Genomic DNA, 19,607 nt, shown 5'->3' with positions numbered 1-19,607 from the left:
GTTTTCTCTGGCAATAGATGCACGGCGTTTGTTGTACGAGTCCGGAAGGGACCGCGGAGAGGGGAATATTAGTAAAGAATTGTCTGGGTGGTTCTGTGGTTGGAAAAAGCACGCAAGATTTGTCAATGAAAACGTAATGAGGCCAAACGAGCTTTCAAGGCACATATTCAGGCACCCAGGCAGCAATCTCGCAATCGCACCCGACTCCGGCCCATCAGAAGGCTCGTCTCCATACCTTTTCCAGGGTCCAAATGCCAGCTCCCCGCCGAAAACGACGAACCGGCGCCATCATATTCAACTCTTCAAACGCCGCCATATACGAACTCGTCGATACGATAGACACTCATTCTGCGCCCCCTTCAGACCGAACATCATTCACTCACCGTTATTTGCGCAATATCGGTACACGAAAGCTCACACCAGCTGCTCACCGTTCGCATTCTCCAGCCCTTCCAATTCGCCATCGGACCTGCGCTTCTGTAGCACGCCATCCACTGCTAAGTCACCTCAAATACCTGGCCATCTGGCCCCTGGACGCTCAATTGCTTCGCGCGAAGCAGTGATCAGTGAGCAGCACCAGCAAACTCAATGCGCTGGTCACGCCTTCGCTACTAGATCTTGACCTGGAGCAGCTTTCATGGTGCCACTCGGCTGAGAGGTCTTACTCTCTTGCCTCCTCCGCGGCCGTTATGGCGTCAATGTACACCGACTTCATGGCGCTGCGCCAATCTGTTGAAGTACCGAGCGATCGCTCTGGGGAGCATATTTCGAAACCAAAACCATCTCCTTCTGCGCAGGGTACATCATCGCGTTCGAGAATCGAGTCGAATCACGCAGTAGAAATCATGGAGGAAGGAGACCCCCCTTTGAAAGACAATTGCGGGAGCGACAGAATGCACGATCATGCCGGCTCGACTATTGCTCTGTCTTCTACGAATAAAGTGGCCGGTCAGACTGTGGCGCCTTTTCTTGCCAAACATATCCCCGAACAATACGCTCATCAAGGTATCCCTATCGCGCCGAAGGACAACACAAAGGACTCGATGAAGAAGAACCCCAATACAAAGTACTGTTACAGACATCGGCCGGACTCGAAATGTAGAAGGACAGCGGATGAGCCAACTATGGAGAATTTACAGAGGGTGCGTACAAACTATTGGATGCTACACCTTAGACTAACAATATGTAGGACCTCGAGACACTCACACACGCCGATCAGCAAGGTATTTCCCATGTGTGGTCACTCTTCTCTGCCGCGCCTGCGAAACAGAGAAACCTCATGCTTCAGGGGATTTTGGCGCAATGCTGCTTTCCGCAACTCTCTTACCTCTCCACAACCGTCCGAGATCTTATTCGCATCGATTTTGTCAGCGCCCTCCCTTCTGAGATATCTTTCAAAATCCTATGTTATCTAGATACCACATCGCTTTGTAAGGCTGCTCAAGTGAGCCGAAACTGGAGAATATTGGCGGACGACGATGTCGTATGGCATAAAATGTGTGAACAACATATTGACAGGAAGTGTACGAAATGTGGTTGGGGCTTGCCATTATTGGAGCGTAAACAATTAAGAGAATGGAAGCGTCAGAACCAGCTGCGAGGTGCTGGAAGAGGTCTCAATCAATGGTCGCCTTGTTTAACCCCAATCGCAGACGAAGTCCAGCAGGACCATTCGGAACCTCAATCGAATTCTCTTATTCTCCCAGGCAAGAGATCTGCAAGCGAATTCACTGCGGATGGTTTAATACCAACCTCACCGGAAGAGTCAAAACGCCGCAAGGGCAGTCCAGAGGAATCATATTTCGGAAAACGGAAATTTCGGCCTTGGAAAGATGTTTACAAAGATCGGTTCAAGGTTGGAACAAACTGGAAGTATGGCCGTTGTACGACAAAAATTCTTCGTGGACATACAAATGGTGTTATGTGTTTACAATTCGACGATAATATTTTAGCGACTGGTTCATACGATTCCACCATACGGATATGGAACATTGATACAGGAGAATGCATTCGCATACTGCGCGGCCATACGTCGGGAGTTCGGGCTCTCCAGTTTGACGATACGAAGTTGATTAGTGGCAGTATGGATCATGATGTTCGTGTTTGGAATTGGCGTACAGGGGAATGTATGAGTGTAATGCATGGCCATGATGCTGGTGTGATTGCTGTCAATTTCGAAGGCAATATTCTGGCGACGGGCTCTGTTGACAAGACTGTCAAAATTTGGAATTTCAAGACGCAGCAAAAGCACACTCTTCGTGGTCACAAGGATTGGGTCAATGCTATTAAGCTTGATGCGGCATCTCGTACTGTGTTTTCGGCCTCAGATGATTGCACTATTCGTCTCTGGGACCTCGATACTCTTGAAACTATTCAAACATTCGAAGGACATGTTGGGCAGGTGCAACAAGTGACATTGTTGCCAGCCGAATATGAGCCCGACGATTTCGACCCCGAGGACGATGATGGAGCAAGCAGCACCGCCACTTCTTCCGAAATCGACCCCAACTCACCTCGTCCAACCTCTTCGCCATTTGACGCATGGCCATCCGATCGTCCCAGACCTGCTCATTACATGGTAACGGGAGGTCTCGATTCGACCGTTCGGCTCTGGGATGTCACTACTGGAAAATGCTTAAAGACATTTTTCGGGCATCTTGAAGGCGTATGGGCTCTAGCAGGTGACAGTCTCCGCGTGGTTTCTGGTGCCGAGGACCGTTTGGTCAAAGTCTGGGACGCACGAACCGGTAAATGTGAGAAGACATTTGGTGGACACTCGGGTCCGGTCACTTGCATTGGGTTGAGCGACAGTACCATGGTCACTGGTAGCGAGGATTGCGACGTACGAATTTACAGCTTCAAGAACGAGGGCGGAAGTGATCATTCCGTGGACATTGATGTTCCTACTTCATCAGCGGGGAGTTTATGAATTTCTTAAGTTTCGGATACCGGGATGGTTACGATTTAGATGGCATTTATGTGTGCGTTTTTCATTCTTGTTCATAGAGATACCTTTGCTGCATTTAGCGAGCTGCTGGCCAGGATGACATCTTCTTATTTGCTTTGCCGTTTTTGGGTAGCGAGGGATATGGATGGGATGGATAAGATTTGGGCCAAAATGCATGGCTGGCGTTTGACATACCAGGAATTTGGTTGTGTGTTGGTACTTTAGATGGTACCGCTAGGTTCAAAATGATAGCTAAGATGATACTTAATACAATTATATCTGAGAATGTCGTTTTATGTTTTTCAGAAGACAATCGCCGCTTTGTTGTGACCTATATGGAAGGGCACCCAGGTCATGTGACATTGAACATGCTCCATCTTGTTTGTTTCGTGTTTGCTTTCTCCTTCGACACCAACAGCCATATACTCACGGGACCTTTTCCTGTCTCCCTCCAACTTATACATGTCGCACTGTCTTTGAGATTACACCAACTGAATGAGTCGTTACCACTTCGACTGGCGGCCGCATCTTCGTTGACAGTAACCTATCTCGCGGAGGAAAAAATCAGTGTCAGTCACCTGCCCAGTAATCTTGGACTAAATAAGTCGACTTCGAATAGAGCGTAAAAAGTCTTATTTACTTAAAATGATTGACGAAATATCTAATAATGTTCCAATTTGATACACTAAATTACGATATTTCGTCAACCTAATCGAAGAAATATCGCGTTTCGACTGCCACTTATTTTGTCCACCGCGAGCCTATTTCAAGGCTCTGTGCGATGCGCACCATTAGCCACAATGATGGAATTCAAGCTTCGGGCCTGAAGATGGCGTTCCTGTGCCACTTTGCGACAAGATAAGCATAAACATTCTCCAGCCCTATCCAGTAAGGTTGCAGGCGACAGGGCGTTTCATCCTAATCAACATGGTATTTCCTGAACGCGTGTGTTCCTATTGGGCTGGGCCGCAGGCTGATGCGGCGCAGATTGGAAGACTAGCAAAGCGGATTCAGTGAGGCAAGATCTACGGGGTGATATAGGTCTTTATGTCAAGAGGTTTTCATTCTTTTGATTTCAAGCTGTTTTTCGAGAACCAAAAGTTTGGAGGGAATTTCTGAACTTATGATAGAAGAATTGTCGCAACAATGGATCCCCATACTGGACAGGAGGAGCGATTTATTGAGGGTGGGGACGATTCAGGAAAAGCTAATAAATCATACATCGGAGAGAAACTACGGCAAAAGGTTGCGAAACCCATACAATCGAGATTCAAGACATTCATGGCACCATCGGTTTCTTCAACGGATTTGACAGACTTGGAAATGAGTACAACGAATTCGAGTTTACCAATCAGCAAATCTGCTGTGTACGAACCGGTTGATCAGAAACTATCACCCAAGGAAACAGGACTCACAGAGTACTCGGAGCATATTCCAGCCAAACAGTTCGAAAGACGCACGCGATTTATCGGGATTGAGTTTGGGAAATGGCGGGTTTTTGCGCGACATTTCTTCGTCTTCGCAGCTCTGGTGATTTGCATCTATATTCCATGTTGGTACCTGCCAGCGGGATTTCATGTCATAGAAAAGAACAGTTCGCATCCTTTCATGTACGATTGTTATGGGAGTGGAAATGGATGGACCTGTAAGATCCCCTAGTTATCCCCACCTGGCAAATCCTAAAATCGATAGTTCTCGCCATCGATTTAATTGTGGCCCGCAATTTCAGTTTCGGTACAGCGAAAACTCTCGATCTGGCTTGGAATTGGGCTGTTGGTAGAGGAGTTCAGGGACTCTTAAGTCTGCTTGCCTATAGAGTTTTTAGTGATGCGTTGCTTCGGATGACTGAGCTTACGCCATTGTCTTACGAACTCTATGCTAGTATCGCGCTTTATTCTAACAGATTCGAGGTGATGTGGTATACAATGAAGGGCCTAGGCAGGTTTGGAGGGTGGAGAGTCAAAGCTATTTTTTCATGGCTTTTGCTTTCTATAATCTACTTACTAGTGTTTCCAAGGTTAGTCATTTGAATTACGGTACGAGAGATGTATGATGGCTGACTTGGGTGTTGTAGTTTACTAGATGCTACGACTGGTTACGATGCTGCCCAGGTTGCAAAATTTACCTGGCCGAATGGAACGGTGCAAAGTTCCGAGGATATATATGGATCTGCTGGATTTACCATGGATGATAACAGTAAGCAAATCCTGGGACTCTAACGCAACAAGTAAAACATGATTGTCGCAATTACAACTACATACCAAAGCTTTCTTGCTGACTTTCAGCAGGTAGCATAGTTACGATATCAGAAATATGCGTCACATACACGTACACACCGGACCAAGGAGTTTCAAACTTCAGCTACACACAACCTAGCTGGTATAACTATACCTATAAAGGGCGCATCTCTAGAAATGGCACGAATACCACTCGACCTTTGCACACAATATCTAGCTTTGGTTGTCCGGACACGCAATCTTCCGACAACTTGAGTCATACGACTTTTAACGTTTACAATTGGACAGACCCTGATCTAAATAAAGCCTGGTGGTCACACTTTGAATCTGACCCCTGGACTTCACAGAGTCATTATTGGAAAGAATGGGGTTTCGCACCTACCAACTCCGATAATTTCTCATGTGACACGAAGAATAACGTGTATCAGGTAAGCCCCTATCACTTTCATTTGTTTCTAATACTTACAATTCACAGTGGGGTTTCTCATATGAATGGTTGTTTATCACCGTCATCGCCAACAGCGTTTTTCTGGTGGGCTTATGGATACTATGGTTGGAATGTGATATCAACAGCGAGCTCTGTAAGAAAGGTCGAAGACTTGGGATTTGGCGTGCTATTGCCGATTTGTCGGAGGCTATGAGAGAAGACCTTGGAGATGAGATGTGCGCGTATTCGAATGGGGAATTATGGACGGAATTGAACAAAATGCCTCCCGTCAAATACTACGTTACGGAGAGCGAGCAAGGAGAGCCGGCACATATTGGTCTTTCATCAAGGACTTCTGGGAAGATGAGGTTGAGGTGGGGTCAGAAGTATGGGAAGAAGGACAGATGAGATGATTCAATTAAAATGCGATCTTCAACTTACACCGAAAATTATCGTCGTTCGTGCATAGTACTGAGACTTTGATCTCTGCTCAGCAAATGGCCAGCATTAGGGAAGAATTGATATTTGGATTCTAACGCTTCCATCTGAGGTTCTCGTTCAGAACCCGGAGAAGGAAGGTACGACTGTCTACAGTCTCCAACCAGCATCCATTATCCCACATCTCACTCAAAATCCTGTCCTGATCAACACAACAATATATTCTACAATCGCTTAACCCCCAGATATCGCTCGTTGGCAGGCATATTTCTACATCATATCGTATATCGAAACCCAAGCACAACTTCAACCCACCGAACCACGTTACTCCAGCCCATGTCTACAAACCCACTCATACCGCATCCTCGAGCACCAATGCGCCGACGCACGATTCGGTGGCCATCAGGAACATCTGCTAGTACTCGGATAGCAAAAATCTTCTGTTGTTGTAGGAGGAGCACGGGTACGTGATCAGACTTGAGGGGGTTTGTATTTGTATTGATTGCAGCAGCTGTAAGTGAAGAACAAGCATATGATGAACTACCTGGTTCCAGTGACGAGGGTCCGGACGATCAACCAAGCGTCAAAAGTGAAGAAGAGGCAAATGATCAACCTGCTTCGAAGAGCGATGAATCGGAGGACGACGCAAGGTCTCACGAGGATTCAGACATCACTTTTTTCCCGGACTTTGATGGAGCATTCGTGGGCAGCATCCCTGAACCTTCGATGCCGTTGGATGTCTCCAGCCAAGCCATGAGACAACCCGATATCGATGGTTCTCCAGAGGTGACGAGACATGGCTTACCTTACCCGAGCTACGACAAAGCAACTCCAGTAATAAATTCTCTCATGGATGCGCATTTTCCTACAGATGCGCGTGTCTCGGAACATATAAAATGGCTATCAGCCTCAGATCTAAACAAGCACTGCCTGAATGCAGCGAAGGCAAACGCAGAAGCAAATAACAAAAAGTCAAGAGAGAAACAAAGAGAAAGGGATAAAGGAAAAGGGATTGCTGGACTTGTTGGGAGTGGGTTGGAAGGGGGTATTGCTGGCTTAAATGGTGAGGATCCTGTGGTTTAATCACCTAGATGACAACTAATATCGACAGTTATACCACGTCCACTCGTAGGACAAACTAATGCACCACTGCTGAAGAAAAATGAGCCGCCCACGTCTCAGCAAAAAGGGGCAAAATTGAACACCACGATTCCACCATGGAAGCCACTGCACAATGCTGGACAATCAACAGCGAATGGATTTTCAGGACCCCAAGTAGAGCCAAACGCGATGCAAAATCGGTCAGGATCAGACTCAGTTCACAATGATAAGATAGAACCGACAGCGACTACACCTTTGCTGCAAAACAATAGGTCTAAGCAAGCGGAGCGTGTCGGGGAATCCGCAGCTGGTCATGATGTGGGATCGAATTTCACATGGACTAGCTCATGGACTGAGACCTGGAGTGAAGAGGAAGATCTTCCAGAGAAATATCGCATTGGACCAAATTTGCCCCCCTCGACGGGGAGCCCTTCGAGAAGCACTGAGGTGACTGGATCTCCTGCGATGCAGCAGCCTCTGACTGTATTCATCATGCCAATGATTGAATACAATACCCCTCCAGAAGAAATCTACCATGATCAATTTATACAGCCCTTTAAGAGAGAATGTCCCCTGAAAGACAAGAGGGGAAAATCTTTACACCACCCCCTACCTCAAGTCCCTTCCGGCCTGCGGCTAGTAAAGGATGTCCCAGAAGAGCCAGCAGCTGACAAGGGACTTAGATCTCACCCAATGACTTGCCGAGGCAGACCATTCCTTGAAGAGACGCTATCATGTGATAGGAACGAATTGCGTGTTTTTGCCGCCCACAAAAGCTTGCTCGCAGTTCAAGCACCTAATACACAGTTGCAGAAAGCGTATCAGAATGGTTCCATTCCTACTGTAAGTCAACGCAAACGTTGGGTACGTGATTCGGCGGTAGCTTCCGAGGGATCACAAACCAAAGACGCTATTCATGAGTTGTTCCCTGCTCGTTCCGCTGAGTGTGCTGGAGAGAATGGTACGTGGCTGGGTCCTGGTCTCAAGAGGGAAGATTCTGGGTATATTTCGGATTATGAAGAATCAACTCCGCAACACGTTGAGTACGTCGGCGAACCTAGCTCCTCTAGACCCAGATTTCAACTTGAAAGTGATGAGTCGCCAGACTATGATCTGGAAGAACAGTTTCTCAGCGAAGCCGCATTCTGGGAAACTTTGGATCGCGAGGAGAATGAAAGCGAATTCAATACTTCTAAATCTGGAAAGTCACCACAACATCAAGCTAGGGAGAAAGATTCTCTGAAGCATCCTGTTGGGGTAGCGGAGGAAGACGGATCACCTGCAGGTGAACCTCCTTTCACTGGGATCTTGCAAACCATTGAACATGCAGAGGCATCTGATACTCAAGATGCACCACAACTCAGTGACGATGTTACGACAAACGGCGGGAACATCACAACCATCTCCGTTGAAGTTGTGGAATGTTCTTCTCCTGAAGGTTCCCCTGTTTTGCCTAATGGATGGAATCCATTTGACCCGGATCTAGATCTTTATGAGGCCACACCAGCCAGGAGAGCCGGCCATAATTTCATACCGTCAGATGATTTAGACATTCTATCTAACAGACCGGGCAGTCCTGACGATTTATCACTAAGCAGCGATGAGAATCTCATACCAACGTGGCTCTTCTCGTCAGATTCTGAGGGATCCGTCAATTCTGACCGTAATCCTGTACTGTCACGCTTATCGCCTGATTCTGAAAGAGTTGATACGTCTGAACGCACGCTAGATCGTCTGTTCCGTGAAGTAGCCGATGTTTACTCGGGGACTTCTTCGTCTGTAAATAGTGATGAACAGTCTCATACTCCAGCCTTATCGGATTATACTGGTGACACGCCTGTGTCTGCTACGGTAGCAGCTGAGGTTAAGGAAGATCACGGCACTTCGGATCTAGGTGATACATCAACTCTCAACACGGACCCATTCACGGCTTATCCGGGGGTTCTGAAGATGTATGCAAACCAGGAGATTTCCCTGTTGGAAGATTATCCAGCTCTGTATGCTGATACGATTCCGCTGGCAGCTTTGGTCTCTGAGGTCGAAAATAATTTGTCTGAGTACGCTACACCTGACAATTCTCCTCCTGTAACCGAGGACTTTCTCGGGCTATACCTTACTGGTGATAATCGTGAGCCTAATGCCATTGCTCACGAAGAACCAACAGAATCAAGGTATGAAGATGGGGTTGCTGATGAGGAATATCATGATGCCCTCATGGTTCTACAAGCTCGCATACACGGTCCTGATGTGTCACTCGACGAGCAGATGTTTAGTCAAACTAGGGTACCGTACGAATTTGATGACGAGATTGTGAGTGAGGGTGAGTCTCGATGGGAAAAATACATTGCAGAGAAGCCACTAGCGGAATTTCCCGATGAGTCGTGTTGCGTCTACTCTCCAGACAGTGAAGCTTCAAAATCTGATATGCCTTCGCTAACATCGTTGGAGTCTCGTGGATTCAGTAGAACTCTGTCCGGATCGACTATTTGCTCTGAGAGTTCCAGCGCGTCAGTTTTAGATCATTGGGAGTATGAGCGTTTATCATCCTGCCAGTCACCGATACTTCATCCTTCTCCGATCTATGGCTGGATGGATGATCTTGGTGTCGCTAAAGGCTCCAAAGACGCGCACATTATTTCTCCTGGATTCCAAAAAAGAGGAACCAGTAAAGCACAATGGCCTACTTTCGATGGAACCCGATCAAAACTTCCGGAACCAGTTTCTCCGCCTATTACTCCACCACCTGCAAATTCAACAGCGTTCAAACCAGATCCCACATCACCGCCATTCATCCCTACGACTCCTTCTCCACAACTCAGCGACGCAAGTCAGTTTCTCTATGAGCAGTGGAAAGCTGAACATCTTAAACCTCAAGAGAGGAAGTTACAGGCGTTTAGGGAGAGGATGAAGGAGGTTAGAGAGGAGTATGAGAAGTTTGTTACTGCTGATTGTGAGGATGAGATGGATGGGTATTGGAGCGATGATGAGTCCTTTTATCCGGAAGGTGCGGCTGGGAAGCGTGGGTCGAGGTAGTTCGTGTGTGGGATTGGGGGGTGTGATTGGGTTGGAATGTTCATGTGATGTGGTTGTAGAGGTTGTGTATGTGGTTTATGTTGTGAGATGGAAGGTTTTGTATTATCTTTAGAGTCGGAGAGGTATACTTAGCGATTAGCGGTATTTTTTAGACTATCTTGGGCGTCTGAGGATGAACTGAGGTACCTAGCGAGATTATTGAATTGAATAAGTTACAGAAACTCTTTTTCGTTTTTGGGATTGAAAAGATCCTGGATATACAGAAAGGTAAGACGAAGTGACTTGCTGGGAAAATGGTTTGATTTCTTTAATTGATTAAAGTAAAGAAATAAATTCGAAATGCACAATAGCTCTCTTTCCAACTTGCCTCCTTCATCTGACCCCTAGTGTATGACGCTCGAATGCATGTATGTACGTATATGTTTTACCCGTGTTGGTTTGGTGTTGGAGGATACGCACGTCCAAACGCTCCTTCACGACTTCAACAAACCCAAATTGTATTGTACGCCAAGCTGCATACATCTTACTCTCAGTAACTTTTCAAGAACACATCATTTGTCCCACAAGTTCCAAGATGTCATCTACAAATGAAAATCTCGAAAGCGTAAACCTGGCCGCAGTCCTCGAGACTGCCAAAGCTCGGGTTACCCTTCAAGAACGCCCAATTCCAAAGCCCGGTCCGGACGAGCTTCTCGTGAGGAACAAAGCCATCGCTGCTAATCCTGCTGATTGGAAAATCCAAGACTACGACTTTTTCGTGGACAAATATCCGAATGTTCTCGGGAGCGACGCCTGTGGGTATGTTGTCGACGTCGGAAATGCCGTTACTCGCTTCAAGAAAGGTGATCGTGTCACTGGCTTTGCCGCCGTCATTTACAACTCCAACATCGATCATGGCGCGTGGCAAACGTACACTATACTGCGGGAAATAGCAACGTCTAAAATACCGGATTCGATGTCTTTTGCTGAGGGATCGGTGTTTCCAATGGCGTTCGCTACGGCTTGCATGGCTCTCTTTGTTAATCTGAAATTTCCACGGCCACCCGCCGTATGCACGCCAGCTAGCTCAACGATACTGGTCTGGGGTGGCTCTTCGTCAGTAGGATCGGCTGCGGTGCAGATTGCGAAAGCTATTGGACTTCATGTGTGGGCGACGGCAAGTCCTTCTAATCACGACTTTGTCAAATCAATGGGCGCGACTCGAGTATTCGATTATCATAGTCCGAACGTTGTTTCGGACATCTTATCAGCTGCTCAAGAGGCTGGTATCATCATCACCAAGGTTTTCGACGCTATAAGTGAGAAAGGGAGTCTCGAACTTGCCAGTGGTGTTCTGGCTGACGGAGGTGAGATGGCTATCGTGCTCGATTGGCCGACTGGAACACCTCAGCCGCCAGATATCGCGGTTTCCTTGACTGTTGCGCTGAGAACGGGAAAAGATTGCGAGGATGTGGGAGCTTGGTTTTTTAATGAGTGGCTGGAGGAGGCGATGGAGATGGGCACTGTGGTGCCGACGCCGAAAATTCAAATTGTTGATGGAGGTATTGAGGTTACACAGAAGGTATTTGATATGTTGAAAGCGGGGGTTAGTGCGACGAAGCTTGTGGTTTTGCTTTGAGAGTCGAGATGTGGAAATGATTATGTCAACTTATTTGTGGGACGAAAACTATATGTAGTTTACATTAGGATGCTTTTTGATTGAGCAGAATATTAATCTTGAGTTGTCCGTAATCTAATTAAAAGATATGTTTCTGGCTTCTAATAACGGTCATTAACAAACCCACTTCTAGCACATAATTCTCCCCTCGCTTGTGAGCTTTTGACTGAGACAATGTCAAAACTTTACATTGTACTTCTCAACTATATCATCAGATTCTTTGAGCGATTTCATTGGCTAAAATACCACACGCTTCTATCATTAGCGTTCATTTAATTCAATTTGAATTAGGCAAAATTAATAAATTTAATATTCTATCCCTAATCATGGACCGTAATCTACAATTTTGTATGCTATCCAAGGTAGACGCACACGCCCACACAACGATACAATTCAGCGGGCTGGTGCTCTCGGCCTTTCCCATTGGAAAGTAAGTTCGCATTGATTTACAAAGTGTATGAGTGGGTTTTTCGCAAGGGATCTCAATCAACATTTAATATTGCTTCCAAATACTATAGGGGATGCAGAAATTGGTTGGGTGTTTAAGGACTTTTTCGCTTACAAAATCACTCAACGAATCTCTGTACCCCCTGTGGTATTTGGAAGCTTGTCCTACACTCAGTAAGCAAAACGGCTTAGTACGCAAAATGGCTGATTTCGGACTTTATTTTTATATCGCCGACTACTAAGATTTATAAGCTTTAGAGGCTAAGTAAGCCTTCTCTATTACAAGTTATACAAACCTCGAAAATTCCAAATTTAAGAACTGAGCAATATTAATGTGAAGTCTGAAATAAGCTATTTTACGGACTAAGCCGTTTTATTTACTTTAAATATACGAAAAAGCTCTTATCCCAAGTGGTAACCGAGTATCAATGCCTGATATCACGTTCAAGCATTAAAAAATCCCCGAAAACTAATAAATGGCAGCAATGAAACCCTACGATTTCGTAAGCTTCCAGCCCTGTATATAAGCTCCAAGAAGGCGCGAAGCATAGAGCTATAAGATTATCGCTTGACCTCACTGGGTTCGTAACTCCATTATTAACTCAACACCTTGTGATCTGTACCTCTGTTTAGCATTCAAAATGCGTTCCCGTCATCTATTCTCGATTTTATTTTTGGGCATCGTTACACTCATCAGTGCAAGCGCAAACTCGGCCACCGTTACACGAATCCTATACCAGTTTCCCAACTTAACCTCTCTCGAAAACATCGCTGTTCGCAGTAATGGGCACCTTCTGTTAACACCAGTGACATCCTCTTCGCTATATTCTCTAGATCCATCTTCCCCAAAAGTCGCAAATCTAGTCCACACGTTTCCGAATGCGACATCTCTCCTGGGTATCACCGAATATGAGCCCGATGTCTTTGCGCTTGTTTCCGGGGCCGACCCCGAAGATCCATCAATTCCTTGGGTGATTTGGAGTGTAGATTTGAAAGGGTATCTTGAAGGATCCAAGAACCCACTTGTACGAAAAATCGCCACTTTACCAAAAGCACTCTTTCTTAACGGATTGACACATCTCGCACCGGGAAGTCCTTGGATCCTTGCTGCAGACTCGCAGCTTGGACTTATTTGGCGAATCAATGTCAACACGGGGGCAGTCAACGTCGCAATCTCGGACCCCTTAATGGCACCGGTGACGGAGTTTGGCATCGCCTTAGGAGTGAATGGTATTCACATCTTTCAATCCCATCTCTTTTTTACCAATATATTCCTCAAAGGAGGCTTTTTCGCGAAAATCCCAATTGATCCAAGGACTGGGACGGCTCTAGGAAAAGCGACTATGGTAGCGAGGAATGGACTTTGCGATGATTTTGCCATAGACTCGAAAGGCAACGCGTGGGTGACTCAGAACTTGTTGAACGGGGTTCAAGTCATTAAGCCTGATGGTTCTGTTCGGGTACCCATTGGTGGTGTCAATGACACCATTCTGGAGGGTGCAACTGGAGCTGTGTTTGGGAGAACTCTCAAGGATAAGAATGTTCTCTATGTGTCAACCAATGGTGGATCAGCGGTTCCTGTACCTGGAACATTTAGAGTTGGTGGAACTGTGGTTGCTGTTGACACAAATCTCTTGTAGCTTGTACGGAGGTGTTTGATGTGAATGTGGTTTGTTGATGAGTGAGGCAGAACATATAGATATCTAGACAATGAACCTTGTGATGGAATTCTTTGACTTTTTGATTTTATGATTAAGAATTGGAGGAAAGTTCCAAATAGATAAAATTGAAAATGTACTCCGCCTCAAGGCAGGGCGCGGTTCGATACGGTATAAACAAATCCTTGGAACATGTCGTTGTTTCTAAGAACTAAGCGCAAGGAGGGGAGCTTTTATTGTTCTGGTTCCAAGATAGGCTTATAGGTAGTTATTTATTCCCGGCGAGGGCGGACAGTCGTCGTAGTATAAACGAGCCCTGTAATGCGGAATTTAAGACTAGTGTTAAGTAGATTGACATTAACAAAATCTCTTATTATGTCACAAAATCCAGCTACAGTAAAACTCTACTACAAGGATATAGGGCGAAGCGACTAAATATTGAGGATATAAAAGGTATTCTTAAGGTAGGGTCTTACTAATTAAAGATATGTCCTAAAGTAGGATGATATTTCGGTAAATTAGGAGATATTTATAAGATCTCTAGGCAATTCTTTAAAACCGAAGATAATATACTATCCTAATAAGGATTTTCCTATTTGGATTTACTTCGGGGAGCGAAAATATAAACGATATCCTAGGTTGCAGATTTATCCTTATTTTACTACTAAAATCGGTCGGGAAGTAAGATGCGAAAAGGCTATTTCGCCTTTGTCTCTTTAAAGTTCTAGCCCCCGTGTGGAAGAGTTAGAAACTATTCTCGCGGAGGACAAAACAAGTGTCAGTTACCTGTCTTCTAATTTTGGGACTTAATAAGTCGACTTCGAACAGAGCCTAAGAAGTCTTATTTGCTTAAAACAATCAAAGAAATAAGTTATATTATTCCGAGTTAATCCAGTAAATGAAGATATTTCGTTAACTTAATCGAAGAAATATCGTGCTTCGACTACTACTTATTTTGTCCTCCACGCGCCCCCTCGCCCCCCCCTGGGCCTCGCTTAATCTTCATAAGCAAGGGTCGTTGGGAGCTGAACCAAGAAACCACTCGAACCATGCAGAACACCAACGGCGGAAGTAGTATCCAGCAATCTTGCACTCGACAACTGTACTCGGTCTGAGCGGGAAAGATTTTAAATGTTGGTTTCGTTTTGATATCGTATGATCTGCGTACTGAACAGGAAGGAGGGCCTCCCACACACATGCACCCCCAATCAAATTAAATCAAAACTACTACCCCAACAAGTTGCCTTTAGAATCGGCGGTTGGCTGCATGCGAATCAAAAGATTCTGTACCTCAATGGCCCATGCATAACTATCTGTCGACAGCGCTGCATGGACATTAGCAGAAAACCTCGTCGACCTCCGTTTTACACGACCGATCTGCTTCTCGTCTTTTTAGCATCTGTTGCGAAACCTCACATTATTGAGGAGCACTGTTTGTCCAATTGAGTTTACACGCTCGTAAACTGTTGATTCGGCTACCAAACCTTAGCAAATGGCTCCGAGCATGCCGAATAACTATGAGCTTGAGGTTGTCAGATCTGCGAAGAAAGGGGAGTCGATATCGAAGATCACAACCAGAGACTTGAATGTGGATCGTGACAATGACGATTTAATTCGCTTGGGTAAAAGGCCAGTGTTGAAGGTATATACTCTTCTAGACATTCATCGGGTCTAGTAATAACGAATCGATCTAGCGCAACTTCGGGTTTATGTCAATCTTGGGGTTTAGTTGCACTATTCTTATAACGTGGGAAGGAACTCTGATTTTGTTTCTCTCTGGTTTTCAGAATGGTGGTCCGGCAGGAGTTGTGTACGGATATCTTCTCGTTTGGATCGGAACATTGAGCGTATTCGCAACGTTGTCAGAATTGGTTTCCATGGCACCTACCTCAGGTGGCCAGTATCATTGGGTTTCAATGCTCGCACCTCCTTCCTGCGCAAAGTTCTTAAGTTACATAACAGGTTGGCTCACAGTCGGTGGATGGCAAGCAGCAGTTGCTTCTGGAGGGTTTCTGACCGGAACACTCATTTAGGGCTTGATAGCTTTGACCGTGCCGGACTACAATCCGCAGGCATTTCATGGAACACTAACATTTTGGGCCGTCATACTCTTTGGGGTATTTGTCAACACGGTTGTCAGTAACCAGTTACCAAAGTTCGAAGGGTTGATTTTGATTCTCCATGTTCTGGGCTTTTTTGCGGTGTTGATACCACTGGTGGTTCTGGCACCGCACGGTAACTCGTCGGACGTGTTCACAGTATTTTTGAATGGAGGAGGCTGGCCAAACCAAGAATTGTCTTTCTTCGTGGGGCTTCTCGGAAATGTGTTCGCGTTTATTGGAGCAGATGGAGCTTACCATGTAAGTAGATCTAGGATGTATTATTATCTGGCTGACAAGAAAGTAGATGTCAGAAGAGATACACAATCCCTCTATTGTTGTGCCCCGATCCATTATGCTTAGCGTTATCTTGAATGGCATGATGGGATTCGCTATGGTGATTGCGGTACTTTTTTGTTTAGGTGATATTGATACCGTACTTGCTACGAATACAGGATATCCCTTTATGGAGATATTTATTCAAGCAACTCATTCAGTAGCTGGTAGCGCTGTCATGGCAGCAATCGTTACTATGCTTGCTCTATGTTCAACAGTCGGCTTGCTAGCATCAACGTCACGTATGTTCTGGTCCTTTGCTCGAGATCGAGGTCTACCAGGTTGGAAAACCCTGCATAAGGTAAGGAAAATTGCAATCCTCCCGCTTGATTCCGTCTCTTGAAAATCTGACCGTATTGAAAGGTGAATGCACGCACGTCAGTCCCTATATGGTCGGTGGCAGTTACAACAGTGATATCCTGTCTGCTTGCCCTTATCAACATTGGATCAGCTACAGCCTTCAACAACATCGTTTCTCTTAGCATAGTCGGCTTGTTCACCTCATATCTCTTAGCCGCTGGACTCCTTCTTTTCCGAAGGCTGACGGGATTTATCAAACTTGCTTCCGACTCTCCCACAGAACTTGTCAACACAGCAAATGCAACTATAGTCTGGGGCCCATGGCATATACGAGGGATTCTTGGTGTTGTCAATAATACCTTCGCTTGCAGCTACTTGATAGTGATTTTATTTTTCAGCACTTGGCCACCAGCTACGCCAGTTGTGCCTTCAACAATGAACTATAGCAGCTTAATGCTTGGTGCCGTTATAATATTCTCTATCGCATATTACTTAATTTATGCGAGGAAAGAATATCAAGGTCCTGTGCTAGAAACTGAGCAGCCGATATATGGATCGTAGCCAGTTGGCCAGTTGGCCAAGACAGTAAGGAGGAGGTCGAACGTTGCAAACATTATCAAGTCTAGGTGGAGTTTTCTACTTAAGTAATAAATTTGAGCGAATCAGAGTTTCCAGTGTAGATCTTCGAATGATTCAGTCAAAATATTCCTACCTCAAACGTCTATGTCAACTTGAAGATCAAGCATAGCATGCCACAGTCCTGAGACCACATTATCATTTCTTTCACAGGGTAAAAGTCTTCTCAGGTATACGCTTCTAAGAGGAAATGATTGCATCAATGGAATTGTGTTTAATTCAGTAGTGCTCATTCTTTGACTTTTTTCCAACTTGATTCTGACTTGATTCGTTCTTGTTAGAAAATTACGCGAAACATATTGCTACGAACGTTGAAAAGACGCTCTGCTTCGGAACATGAACAGCTCACTGTTGCGTCGATGAGGTCAGCTGCTTGGGGCGGAACATTGCTGACAGAGCTTCTGAAGCTGTTCACCAACCAGATTCATGTATCAAACCGCCACTGGACATTTCTTTCGCAGCCACAATCAGGCTCTGCGGTAAAGGACCCTCCCTACAATAGTAACACTTTCCTACAATTGATCTAGACGTTTTCTAAGATGATGGGGTGTTGATTGGTGAGAACGGAGTGGTGCATGAGCCAACGCAGACACACCTCAATTAGTGAAAAGTCGTACTTCGACTCTCCCCATCCGGTTAAGTGTGTTGCGTTCTTTTGATGCGGGAGTCACTTTTCCAGCCAAGAAACCGCTTCCGAGAGGGTTTTATTGCAATAAGAACCAGGTTAGAATACAGAGGTTCTCTCATCACAAGAGCAACGTACCTGACAGCGCGGCATGCAGTGGTGAGCTTGCGTAAAAACGGGATCAGTGTTTCTTCATGGCCACGTGTAAGAGCTTTTCAGTGGCCTAATTATACGGATGATTTTTCATAGCCCTTTGAGCCACAGATTGCAAGATATGCCGCTTCTTGTTCTCTGGAACAGTTTTTGCGTGCTACAAGTGAGATTGGTCAACTTCGCACTGCAAGTTAGTTAATAGAATCTTAGAACTTTTGGAAAATGTAGTAAAGCTTCTGTAATTAAAGTGGGATAATGTTTTAGCTTATCTATAAGAATGAATTTTCTTTGTCACATTAAAGTAATAGGTGATAATTATGAAAGTTGCTTTGCTAGAATACTCACAAGCAAATGTTATCGCGAGAAATAGTGATATTCAAAAACAACCGAGGTACTCGTTATAATTACAAAGTAGACAATCACCGTTCATTGAAATAGTGGAAACGTAAGTAAGATACTATAACTCTCTTATTTGGAGGGCATATAATACTCTGGTACTCGAAGCGACTCGGGTTTTATAATAATATGAAGACCGACTGCAGTGGTGAGACCCGTGCAAGATATGTGTCAGTATTTGACAGCTTGAATTTTTCGTCCCCGGGAATCGCGGGTTTTATATTTGGTCGAGGTTCGGATATAAGGGAGGTAGTCCTTGTGCGAGCCCTGCGATCAGGAGTTTTAGACCAGTGATTAGGTGATTAACATTGATGATAACTCTTATCATGTCGCAAGATAAATCTACTAACTACCGGGGATTGGCTTTTGACTACCGAGCGGTCCGGTGGCTTGGGAGAAGCTAGTCAGGTTTAAGGAGAAGGGATCATCGGGTAGGTGGGGAGTCATGGTTGCATGGCAGAAAGGGGTGTGCTATTGTTGATGGGGGGAATAATTCAGAAATCAATGTAGGGGTTTCATCTGAGGTATGTCGATTTTTTGTGGTTGTGTGGTTGTGTGGTTGGGTAATGGGGTGTGAGTTGGCAAAGGCATGAAGTTGAGTTCATGAGATCACAGGTGCTTTATTATACGCGTAGCAGTCAGTTGCTACATTGCTTGTATGAGTTTAAGCTTCGTCTGAATCGATAAGCTTCTTGAAACCATGAGTAAGCCTCATTGTTTCATGCCCAGATGTTTCCGCAAATAAGAAATTAAGAAGGGTATTCGAAGTGGATCAGAGGTTCCGTCAATCACCTTCGTAGCGACACAAACATGATGTTGACGATGAGACGAAATCAGTTTCCGCGGATCCGGGTCTACTTCGAAGTAATTGTTTTCCGCATCTTATCTGCGGCTTTTGTGGGGCTCTGATTTACTGTGGAGGAGTTCGGATTTAGTACGGTGGGGGATCGGAGCGGTAGTTCCTTTAGTGGCTTTGTGATTGCCACAAGGAATACTATCCACCCCCCCCTTATTAAAGGTAATACGGTGGGTAATGTGGAGCTTGATGGACGAGTAGAATTTGTCGGATCGAGGAAGACTTACGCACAGTTTATGTGGCAAAGATGAAAATTTGGTG

General features: G+C 45.3%; 6 protein-coding genes across 6 annotated transcripts; all 6 read left to right on the top strand.

Annotated features, from left to right (window-relative positions):
- Positions 1–689: 689 nt before the first annotated feature.
- On the top strand, positions 690–2,929 carry GLAREA_05973 (WD40 repeat-like protein; the record flags this gene model as incomplete). Its single annotated transcript, XM_008081387.1, has 2 exons — positions 690–1,142; positions 1,190–2,929. 2 exons carry the CDS (start codon positions 690–692, stop codon positions 2,927–2,929), a joined length of 2,193 nt encoding a protein of 730 aa, XP_008079578.1.
- Positions 2,930–4,093: 1,164 nt separating this feature from the next.
- Positions 4,094–6,019, top strand: GLAREA_05972 (uncharacterized protein; the record flags this gene model as incomplete). The annotated part of the gene is made up of 5 exons (XM_008081386.1): positions 4,094–4,592; positions 4,640–4,964; positions 5,022–5,143; positions 5,236–5,612; positions 5,660–6,019. The coding sequence occupies 5 exons, from the start codon at positions 4,094–4,096 to the stop codon at positions 6,017–6,019; spliced, it is 1,683 nt and encodes a 560-aa protein (XP_008079577.1).
- A 366-nt stretch (positions 6,020–6,385) lies between these two features.
- Positions 6,386–10,183, top strand: GLAREA_05971 (uncharacterized protein; the record flags this gene model as incomplete). Its single annotated transcript, XM_008081385.1, has 3 exons — positions 6,386–6,512; positions 6,561–7,112; positions 7,161–10,183. The coding sequence occupies 3 exons, from the start codon at positions 6,386–6,388 to the stop codon at positions 10,181–10,183; spliced, it is 3,702 nt and encodes a 1,233-aa protein (XP_008079576.1).
- A 574-nt stretch (positions 10,184–10,757) lies between these two features.
- On the top strand, positions 10,758–11,801 carry GLAREA_05970 (GroES-like protein; the record flags this gene model as incomplete). The annotated part of the gene is made up of 1 exon (XM_008081384.1): positions 10,758–11,801. The coding sequence occupies one exon, from the start codon at positions 10,758–10,760 to the stop codon at positions 11,799–11,801; it is 1,044 nt and encodes a 347-aa protein (XP_008079575.1).
- Positions 11,802–12,928: 1,127 nt separating this feature from the next.
- Positions 12,929–13,927, top strand: GLAREA_05969 (Calcium-dependent phosphotriesterase; the record flags this gene model as incomplete). The annotated part of the gene is made up of 1 exon (XM_008081383.1): positions 12,929–13,927. The coding sequence occupies one exon, from the start codon at positions 12,929–12,931 to the stop codon at positions 13,925–13,927; it is 999 nt and encodes a 332-aa protein (XP_008079574.1).
- Positions 13,928–15,437: 1,510 nt separating this feature from the next.
- GLAREA_05968 (GABA permease, putative) lies at positions 15,438–17,241 on the top strand (the record flags this gene model as incomplete). The annotated part of the gene is made up of 5 exons (XM_008081382.1): positions 15,438–15,587; positions 15,640–15,918; positions 15,979–16,305; positions 16,352–16,681; positions 16,744–17,241. The coding sequence occupies 5 exons, from the start codon at positions 15,438–15,440 to the stop codon at positions 17,239–17,241; spliced, it is 1,584 nt and encodes a 527-aa protein (XP_008079573.1).
- Between the last annotated feature and the right edge of the window lie 2,366 nt (positions 17,242–19,607).

Source organism: Glarea lozoyensis (genome assembly GCF_000409485.1).
Source record: "Glarea lozoyensis ATCC 20868 chromosome Unknown GLAREA15, whole genome shotgun sequence".
Classification (NCBI taxonomy): Eukaryota; Fungi; Ascomycota; class Leotiomycetes; order Helotiales; family Helotiaceae; genus Glarea; species Glarea lozoyensis.
This window is presented reverse-complemented; position numbering and strand designations above follow the sequence as displayed.